Consider the following 11,112-nt stretch of genomic DNA (forward strand, 5'->3'; position numbering starts at 1 on the left):
CTCGCGCGACTCCCTTCCCCGGGGCATACCCCTCCACCCAAGGGTCCGGCGCCCCGGTCCCAGCTCACCTGAGCCTGAGGCGCCCCCGACTGCCGGCCAGCTCCGCCAGCTGCCTCCAGCCCCGGCCCTCGGGTGCGCGGTCCAAGCTCTCGCTGAGCCTCCGCAGCAGCGGCTCCGGCAGTCGGTTGAGGGTTGCACCGGCTGGAGGGACGCTCGGAGGACCCGAGGGCGCGGTCGGGGGCGGCTGCACAGCCGGGGGCAGCGAGGCCTGCAGCGGCTGCCCCCACAGCGACATGGCTACGCCGGTGGCCCCGACTGCCCTGCTCCAGCCGGTCACCTCGGGCTTCGGCGTCCGCGCACCTTCTGCTTGCCCCTCGCAGTCCCAGGAGCCGCAGGAGCGGAAGGAGAAGTGGGCCGCACAGCGGGGCCCTCACAGGAAGAAGCGCTGCTCCCCGGCCCGCGCGACAGGTTCCCCTGAGAAGCCGCGGGGCGCGCCAGCCGGAGAGAGGGGCGGGCTCAGGGGGCGGGGCCTGGCTGCGCGTGTGTGGGCGGGGATTGGTGGAGCCTCGTTGCACTGTGCAGGCGGCCTATCCAATTGCAGGGAGAGATGGTCTCGGGGGCGGGGCAGGGGGGTGGGGCCGGTTCGTTAGTGGCTACTGCCTCACCTGCAGTGACGGGGGCGGGGCTTGGTTGCGGGTGTGCGGCCCGCCGCCTCCGCCTCTTTGAACGGGGCGGGGGTGTGGGCGTGGCGTGCGGCCGCACCGCCCCTGCTGCTTCTGATTGTGCGGAGCAGGAAGGGATGGGTGGGTATAGCTGTTGGAGGAAGCGGTGGAGGAACTGCCACAGCTAGGAAGCCTGCGGCGTAGGAGCTTCCCGGGACCGTGGGAGGATGCTTACCTCACTTCGGAGAGGGTAGCACGCGCTTCCTGGAGGCGCCCCCACGCGCGCGTCTGCTCTCAGAGGACCCCGGAGCTTGCGTATGTGCGGTGTTCGCCAAGAGGCCGCCAGCTCCCCACATTGGGCAACCTCAACAGATGCTTCCTCTCCAAGCCGATGGTGTTGCCAGAGGGAAGTAGTGGAACTGGAGATTCAGATACTCATAAGGGAATCGATCCAACTCTTTTCGAGACTTTTTAAAGATTGAGTTTCTTATCTGGGGATTCAGCGGTGCAGTTTGGTGGTAGGGCTCTGGTCTAGCATGTCTAAAGCTTTGGGTCCATCCCCAGCTCCGCAAAAGCAAGCAAGCAAAACCCAAATACTTCTGGTATATTTTAACTAATTAGGTCCTGGGAATAATTGATTTTAGCAGTAAAGGTGTGGTGTCCTTCGAATCAAACTGTGGTTCACAATATTCATATTTCAAGCAGTTCCCCTGAACGAGCTCGAGTCTAGATCACGAGTCTAGATCATGGATGATTTACATCATTCAGGGGAACTGCTTGGAATATGAACACATTCTAGATTCTAGACGAAGCGACAGGAACTCCACTTGAACTCTCTTGCCTAGTCTCATCCACCACAAAGGCTGTTATCCCGTTGGAAACGGCTTGTTGACATAGGAACAAACAACTTACGATGACCGGTCAGGTGGCCCTGAGATACAAGCCTTCCTGGCCCAGTTTATCATGCCTTTAGCTTTTCATTACTCCCTGCAGCAGTAATTTGAACGACCAGATTCTCACTGTTGTTGGCAGGGTAGGTGTTTTCCATACATGTTGCACCACATTCTAGTACAGCCAAGTCACTGAGTTTGTTATGACCTTAGTACGTTGATTTCTGTGCCTCGCCTGTTAGAACTTGATTGTAATATATAGAGTTCTTGCCAGAATGAAAATATTTGATGCCGAGAAAACACTCAGTACAATGACTGGCACATTACCAGATACTCACCTTTTACCCTTAACAACACAAAAAAGGCCTGTTTCACATTTAACTTGAATTGGAAAGGTTTCCCCATCTTTTCTAGTGTCTATGTTTTCCTTAGTTATTGGACATATACTTTTCTGTTACCTATGTGTGCCAGTTATGGGTATTAAAAGTCTTGTGTGTGTGTGTTTGGGGGCCTTATGTAGTCCAAGCTGGCCCTAAACTTCTTCCTCTCTTCATCTCCCAAGAACTGGGATTAGAGGTATTTAACAACATGCACAGTTCTATGCAGAACTAGTTATGGAATCCAAGGCCTGTCATGTGCTAGGCAAGCACTCGATCAGCTGTGTTACATCACCAGTCCTACGTTTTCTAATCTATTGTCATTCTACATTTTAATTTAAATTCTATTAAATTTAAATTCAGTAATTGTATTCCCCTTTCCAAACATACTTGTGCAAGTCATTGCTTGTGAAGCTTCTCCCATGTGAAAGGATCATAAATGTGTGCTTATACTATTTAAGGTGTGGGTATACTTTCTGTCTGTGGCCTGTGCTTCTTTACTCTGTATAGCTTAGCTAGGCACCATAGTGATTCCCTTCCCATTCCCCTACCTTCCGAGTGCTTCTTTCATTTCATCCACCTCCTAACAACTTTCCTACCTAGCTGTTTTAGAATCCATACAGCCACCTTTTCCACTACCTCCATTGGGTACTTTGACAGGCATGGCATTTTACGGTTGGTATATTTCTTTTCTTAATAAAATCCCTTATTTCTGCTACCTAATTTTTACTTATCTTCTGGGGCGTAAGTGACTTTAAAGTTAGCTGTGAGTTCAAATCTTGATGCTGTCACTTATTATGGATATCCCCTTAGGTGAGTTGTTGAACCTGTCTGAGCTTTAGTTTCTGTGCCTGTAAAAGGCGCAAGATATTAGTACCTATCAATAGAATGATTGGGGAAAGTAGGCACAGCATATCCATTGCTTAAGGATGGGAGTACATTCTGAGATATGCATCATGAGATGACTTTTGTTGTGTGAACCCAGTCTCATGGGACAGCAGGTGCAGTCTGTTGTTATTCTGGTTTGATTTCTGTTGCTATGATCAACACCACTACCAAAAACAACTTTTGGAGGTTTCTTTCATCTTACCATCATTAAGGGAAGTCAGGGCAAGAACTAATGTAGAGACTATATAGGGAATGAGGCTTACTGGTTTGCCTCCATGGCTTTATCAGATTGCTTTTTTTCTACAACTGCCCAGAGATAGCACTGCCCAGAGAGAGCTTGCTCCTCCTCCATCAATTAAGATAAGAATATGTCCCTCAGATTTGCCTAAGGCAATCTGACACAGGCATTTTCTCAATTGAGATTTCCTCTTCCCAGATGACCCCAGCTTTTGTTAAATTGATAAAAAAAAACCAAGACAAAACAAAATAAAACTAATCAGTGTAGTTGTTGACCACCATTTTAAGTGGTATATGTCTATATGAGTACTTTCAAAATTGACACATTCATTTTGGGAATGATTTAAAAACTTACCTTCTTTTACCTCTATCAACATTTGTATTAATGACAGGAGAAAATTTGTGAGTGGAGATATGGCTTTAATTTTTAATTTTTCTTTTGAGACAGGGTTTTTCTGTGTAGCTTTGGAGCATATCCTAGCACTCACTCTGTAGACGAGGCTGGCCTTGAACTCACAGAGATCTTTTGCCTCTGCCTCCTGAGTGCTGGAATTAAAGGCTTGCACCACCACCGCCTGGCCCTAATTTTTTGGTTTTTCTAGTCTTTCAAATAAAAATCCATTTACTGTTTGAGTGTGTGTGTGGTAGCAGAGCAGACCTGTAGAGGTCAGAGGACAACTTTGGAGAGAAGGTTTCCTTCTTCCACTACATGGGTCCTTGGATTGAACTCATGTAATCATGTTTGGCAGTAAATGCCTTTCCCACTGAGCCATCTCACTGGCCCAAGATAACAGCTTTTAAATCTCCCTTAAATATAATGCATGTGTATAGATGATACATATCATTGGGAGTTGTTCCTTATTATCTGAAAGGGTTAAAAGTTGTGAATCTGGACAATTTGAGGAAGCTCATGGTTGCATTCTATGAAAGTCTGATGACACAATTGTAATAATCTCACTCATGGATGTAGACGCTGACTCATAGTTCTTTTTTTTTTTTTAAACATAATTTGGTTGTGGATGTCAACCAAAAATGACAGATAATATAGTTCATAAATGAACAGGTCTTAAAAGACTTGGTATAGGAGAGTATCTAAAGGCTTCAGGTCTGTATATATCCGAAGGTAAGGGAACTGAAAATGATGAGAGTTAAATGGCATTGTTTCCATCCCTTACTCTATGTCTACAATCTTTAGTGACCTCTCTGACTTGTCCCTGAGCTGGGGGCATGAAGGCTACACTCAGACACAATATTGGCCATATCCTTTGCAGCACATTCTGGTTGATGTTTCCTAAAGAAGGGAGGGAATTATCTTTTTGGATTATAACTTAAGCACAGTAGCTAAGTGCAGCATTCCAGTGTTCCACACCCTACTTTCATAACCAATCATCTAGACCTAAAGGTTTTTATTTACTATGAAGATTATACTTGTCTAAATTCATCCATTCAATTGCCAGCCAATTTTCACTGGTTGCTTACATTGTGTCAGACCCTGTGCCAAGTATTGTTGGAGGATAGTTTAAGTTGAAGTCACGAACCTCAACAAATACATGTATATATGTAAAACATGAACATATGTGAAAGATTTCATCTAAGTCATTATTTAGTGGGGGAACCAAAAGGTGTTGCCTCATTGGAAGAGATTCCAAATATGTGATTAACAGTGATAAATACATAAACCTATCAGGAATGCTGGAATATGTTTGCTTCACAGACACAAAACTGACCTTTTTCCACAGCCAAAGAGAGAAGCAGTTGAGCTGCCACTTTACAGAATTTAATAATGAGCAAGAATTGCTTCCATTGATGTCAGGTGTCTTCTACTTCTCAACATTGTAAGACAGTCCTAGTCAAAGACAATGAAAGACAAAGATAAGCACTTCCTTCCACGTGGCCAGAGAAAGAAGTGCTTGCAGAAGCAGAGCAGGAAGAAGACCAAGGCAAAAGCCCAAGGCAACAAAACACCACTGGAATGTCAATGAACTGTGGGTTGGTTTAGGTGAGCTGAAGGCACACAAGACAAAGGGCAGAGACCAAGATGAAGACAGGAGTCAGATCAGAATATGGCACAATAAAGAACTAAGTTGTCACAGGTTTGTGCCTGCTGTAGGATCAGTGAGTTATATAAGAAGCTTTTAAATAGCATACAGATTTTTTTCATAGTATTATAAGAAAATAGCTGTCAGAGTCATCAATTCTTGAGTAGTTTGACTAGGGTAATGCCAAATTTAAGTTAAAATGTGATTTTTCTCCAAAGGGATCTACTAAGTTACCAAGACAACAAGTGGCATGTGAGGATGTTAAAACCCTACAAGTTGACAAAAGTTTAAAGTTTGAGAAATTCTGATTTCATAAGTGATGGGGAATGGTTGAAATATTCTAATCATGATAGTTACTTCACTTTTGGATTTTTTGGGGACTCACTTAGGCTGTACTAGAAAGAAGACTAGAAGTTCAAGGAGTCTTACAGCTGGCTTTGGTGGTGCAGGCCTGTAACGTGAGTACCCAGAGGGCTGTGGTAGGAGGGTCGAAAGTTTAAGACTAGTCTAAGCTTTATATCTGGATTCTGGAAAGGCAAAATATAAATAAGAAATGTTACAATATAGTATAGATGAGTGGCCTATATGTAGTACAGTACAGTATAGTATAGTGGTCTTTGCCAAGGGCCATAATTCTAGGAATGGGAAAAAAAATGCAGATTGAAGAAGTATATAGTTACTTTTAGTCAGTCTTGGTAGTTGTTAGATTTTAATGTGAAATATATCCCACAGGCTCATGTGTTTGAACACTTGATACCAGCTGATGGTATGATTTGGGAAATTATAGAAGCCTAAGGATTTGAGCCCTAGCTCCAGAAGGTGTGTTGCTTTGGGTTCAGCCTTTAGGGTTGAACCCTCTTCTGGTTCCCATCTCTCTATTTCCTGCTCAGCCACTGAGATGTGAGTAAGCAGCCTTATGCTCCTGCATAGTCCCAGATACTTCATAAGTCATGCATTTCCCACCAGGATGAACTGTAAAAAAAAGTAAATTCTTTCTTTAAGTTGCTTTTGGTCAGTGTGAAAAAAGTAGCAAATAAGAAATTGATACAGAGAAGTAAAAGCTATTGTTGTGATAACCCTGACCACATGGTTTGTATGTGTTCAGAATTAGAACACAGGAGGAATATGGAAAGAGCTTAGAGCCATTGGCTAGTAAAGCCTTAGTATGCTGTAAGCTCACAGTTCTAGGTAAAGGGGGATGTCAGGTTGGCAGGAATTTAAGAAAGCTAGTCATATCATGCCCCTACTCAGGAGCAGAGAACACTGATTGCATGCACTCTAGTGCTGAGTTTACTTATGTGGTTCAGAATCTTCTGCCTAGGGGATGGTGCTACCCACAGTGGGTGTGTCTTCCCACCTCATTTACTGTAATCAAGATAGTCCTTCATAGACAAGCCTACAGGCCAACCTAATCTAGACAGTCCCTCATTGAGACTCCCTTTTCAGGTGACTCTAGATTGTGTTAAATTGACAAAACTAACCATCACAATAAGCAGACAAAACACAAGAGTTACAGGGTGTCTCAGTTCTACTGCTGTGAAGAATGCCATGACTAAGGCAACTCCTATAAAAGGAAGCATTCAATTGGGGGCTTGCTTACATTTTCAGAGGGTTAGTCCATTATCATCATATTGGGAAGCAGACAAGAATGGTGCTGGATGGAGCAGTAGTGAGAACTTTACATTCGGATCCACAGGCAGCAGGCGGAGAGACTGATACACTGGGCCTGGACTGGGCTTTTGAAACCTCAAAGCCCACTCCAAGTGATAAATCCCCTCCAACAAGGCCACAACTCTAATCCTTTCCAAATAGCTCATCAACTGGGCCTAAATATGCAAATATATGGACCTGTGGGGACCACTTTCATTCACACAACCACACAGGGTCATTATACCTTGCACCAAAGTTCTTGAACGCCACTGAATCTAAGAAATATGTAGCAGGGTCAGATTCCATGGAAGGAGTACTGGAGAGACCATTGTATGAAGTCTTGGTTGCAAAAGAAATCTCAGGACATTGTAGATAACAGAAAAACTTGGTGTCTGTGGAGGAAAGTTGCCCACCAGGTAGAGCTGCCCAGAGATAGCCTATATGTGCCTCAGGTGGACCAGGGCTATCCAAACGCATTGGTGTTCTGATGTTGTTACCATCAATCTTGGATAATAGACACTGAGCTGTAGAGTTTGTGTTTTCTCTGCTACGTTTTGTTTTGCTCTGGTCTAGTATTTCCTTGCTGTAGTTCCTTTTGGAATGGGAATTTTTAGTCTGTGCCATAGTATGTTGAAATTAAGTAACTTGATATTTTGGTTTTCTGGGGCTCACAGCTAAGAGTGCCTTCATTCTAGAAGATACTTTTGACTTTTGAACAACACTGGAACTATAAACCTTTTGAAAAGTATCTTTTTCATTTCATTTATTTATTTTTGTGTGTGTTGCATGTGTTGGAGGCATATGTGTTCAATGACATATATATGTAGGCCAGAAGACAATTTGTAGGAGTCTGTTCTCTCCTTCCACTATGTGTACCTTGGGGATACAGTTGAGATTGTCAGGCTTGGTGACACACACCTTTATCTGCTGAGCATCTTGCCAGCCTGACTTTCGGAAGTTTTAAAGTTGGACTGAAAGTGTGTTACATAGTGAGATAACATTAACCCATGGGAGCCATGAGTGGAATGTTAGAATTTGAATGACAATGTCCCCTACAGACTCATGAGTTTGATCACTTGACCTTCAACTGATGGTGTTTTGAAAGGTTGTAGACCTTTAAGAGGTGGGGCATAGCTGGAGAAAGTAGATCTTCAGCTGCCAGGCCTTCCCTGTCATGATGGACTATATCCTTATAAACCATTTCCCCTCATGTTATTTCTTGTCAGGAATTTGGCCACAGGGCTGCCAGGCTGTAGGAATCATTATGCTTGAAAAATCCTAAGGTATTAACTTCCACGTGCTATGTTCAGGAGCAAACAAAACAAGTCAGTTCTGTTTACATTTTGTGTATGTATTGCTAAGGACAAATGGACGCAGGTGTATGTGCACCAGGGTGTGCACTGTGGTCAGATTCCCTCCTTCACAACCTGTGTTCCAGAGATTGAACTCTGGCACACCCACATGCACATAAACAGAATGAGCACATAAGTACATGTCATTTTTAAAGTATCATCAAGACTAGAAGCTGCTGCCCCATCTCTAGCTAGGAAGTGTCTGGGTAGCTCTGATCCATCACTGCTCTTTCTGCCACTCTCACTGACAACCATAGATGCCCCCAATCACTGAATTTTCTTCCATGCTTAGGAACTGCTCTCAAACCTCAAGTACTTTCTAATGCTTGCTTTTGAGACAGCCTTGTTATATTGCCAAGACTGGCTTTGAACTCACAATGTTTTGGTCTCTACACTTCTACTCCCAGGTGCTAGAATTATAGGTGTGTGCCCACCACACCCAGACACAGATACATTTTAAGAGGTTACGTTATGTAGAAAATCTTGAGGTATCTCTATCCTTGTTCCTTAGACCCTTAGAATCTCCATGGAGACAAACCTTTGGGGGGGGGTTCTACCAGGGAGTTGCCAAAAAGGTTTAGCTGAGGAATATAGGGTTGAATTTTTGACTGAATAAAAAGGAGAAAAGCAGCTAAGCACCAATATTCATCTCTCTGCTTCCCGACAGTGGATGCAATATGACCAGCCACCATGCTCCCACCTCCATGCCTTTCCCATTAGGATGGGCTATATCCCCTCTCAGAATGTGAGCCAAAACAAATCCTTCTGTAATTACTTCTTGTCAGGTGTTTGGTCAGAACAACAAGAAAGACAGCTTATACAGAGTCCAGTCTCCAAAAAGACAACAGAACATTAAAAAAAGATAGTTGGTATCTCAGAGTAGAAGCCCCCTGGGGCGGAAGCATACATAGCATCATGAAGTATCCTTGCAGTTAATTTTCCCAGGCTGGGTACAAAAGGTTGGTTTAGCAATGCATTAAGAAGGAAAAGATACTCCCATATGCAGCTCCCAATAATATTATCATCTTCTCCGAATTATTTGAAAACCTTTAAACAGGTGTTAGGACAAGAGTAAAACTGGACATCCTGATAAAAGTGACATTGTGATAGGAAAAAAACTTATATGGTTGATTATCTTCAAAGGAAAACATTTAGAAACTCTGATGTTTACTATGGAAGACAGATTTCAATTGCAGGTAGCAATTATAATTGAGGTGCTATTTCTTTTCTTTTTTCTCCATTTTTTATTTAAATTAGAAACAAAATTGTTTTACATGTCAATCCCAGTTCCCTCTTCCTCCCCTTCTCCCCTGTCCCCCACTAACACCCTACGTCTCCCATACCATTTCTGCTTCCCAGGAGGGTGAGGCCTTCCATGGGGGTCTTCAGAGTCTGTCATATCCTTTGGGATAGGGCCTAGTGTGTCTAGGCTAAGGGAGTATCCCTCTATGTGGAATGGGCTCCCAAAGTCCATTACTATGCTAGGGATAAGTACTGATCTACCACAAGATGACCTATAGATTTCCGAGGCCTCCTCACTGACACCTGCATTCATGGGGTCTGGATCAGTCCCATGCTGATTTCCCAGCTATCAGTCTGGGGACTAAGAGCTCCCCCTTGTTCAGGTCAGCTGTTTCTGTGGGTTTCACCAGCCTGGTCTTGTCCACTTTGCTCATGGTCCCTCTAATAAAATGAGATAGTGTTGGGGTTTTCAACAGTTGTCACCTCATTGACCCATATAAAAGGTTTTTAAATTGGTAGCAATGACAATTGCATTGGCTACCATGCAACATATAAAGACATCCATCTAGTAATGAAGTCATTCATTTCTGTCTACTTCCAGTCTGTACTTCCTTGGATCTTAAGAGGGATACTGGCATAGTAGTGTTTCTACTCTAGGCTACATGTAAGAAGCACTCGATGCTGCTGTAGATCCTCAAAGGGGAAAGAATACAACCCATTTTATTGGTACATGTATATCTACCCCAAATAATTTAAATCAAGGACTCAAATGTTTCTGTACTAGTGTTCATAGCAGCACTAATCATGATAGCAAAAAAATGCTGTAAAAATTCAAATGTCAAATGTGGTACATGAATACAATTGAATATTGTTCAGATATCAAAAAGGAATCTCATTTCTGATCTATGCTACAGGGGTTGGAGTTGGAGCTCAGTGATAGAGTATATACATAGTACATGTAAGGCCCCAGTTTTGATCTCTAACTCCAAAAATATACAAACACCAACTAATTCAGGTTTTAGCAGGGATGAACTTGGAAAGCATTATGCAGTGAATAATCCAGATGCAAAAAGACAAATATTATGTGATGAATACTTCATAGAGGCGGAAAATAGAGAGGTGGCTTCCAGGGGCTGGGGAGCCAGGGAAGTAGAAGTTAGTTGTTTAACAGAGAGAGATAATTTGGGGTGATGGAACACTCTGAGAGTGGATATTGGTTATACTATGCTTGTGAATGCACTTTGTGCCATTCACAATGTGAATACTTAATGTATTACTTAATGGATACTTTAAGTATCCACAATGTGGATACTTAAAAGTGGTTACAATGAAGCCAGGCTTTATAGTGCACACCTTGGAACTTGAGAGGTGCTGGAAGGATGGTCAGGACTTCATAGCCCTTCACTATGTAGTGTGTTCCACATTGAGTCATCCTCAGATACACAGGGAATTTGAGGCCAGCCTGGGCTACATGAGCATCTGATAAACAAGCAAAACCAACACAAAGTGAGGCTGGGAAGACAGCTCACTGGCTAAGAGAATTTGGTGCTTTTCCAGAGGACCTGGGTTCCGATCTCAGCACCCACATGGAGCTAGTGCTATAGCTCTAATTTCAGGAAATCTGACACCCTCTTCTGACCTCTGGAGGCATCAGGCATGCATGTAGTGCACAGACATTCCTGCAAGCAAGATACCCATGTTCATAAAATATTTTTTTTTACACTTAAAATAGAAACGCCAAAAGCCAAAAACAAAAACAAAGCAACTATGTCCAT

The 11,112-nt window shown here is 43.5% G+C and overlaps 1 protein-coding gene across 2 annotated transcripts in view; it reads right to left on the minus strand.

Moving 5' to 3' along the window:
* The window catches only part of Malt1 (MALT1 paracaspase), a 44,539-nt gene extending 44,033 nt beyond the window's left edge, over positions 1-506 (minus strand). For both annotated transcript variants that reach the window (XM_027402740.2, XM_027402739.2), the window contains exon 1: positions 69-506. In XM_027402740.2, coding sequence (XP_027258541.1) covers positions 69-295 — 227 coding nt within the window. In that variant the 5' untranslated portion in view covers positions 296-506. The remainder of the gene's footprint in view (positions 1-68) is intronic.
* Between the last annotated feature and the right edge of the window lie 10,606 nt (positions 507-11,112).

Source organism: Cricetulus griseus, chromosome 2, assembly GCF_003668045.3.
Source record: "Cricetulus griseus strain 17A/GY chromosome 2, alternate assembly CriGri-PICRH-1.0, whole genome shotgun sequence".
Taxonomy (NCBI): Eukaryota; Metazoa; Chordata; class Mammalia; order Rodentia; family Cricetidae; genus Cricetulus; species Cricetulus griseus.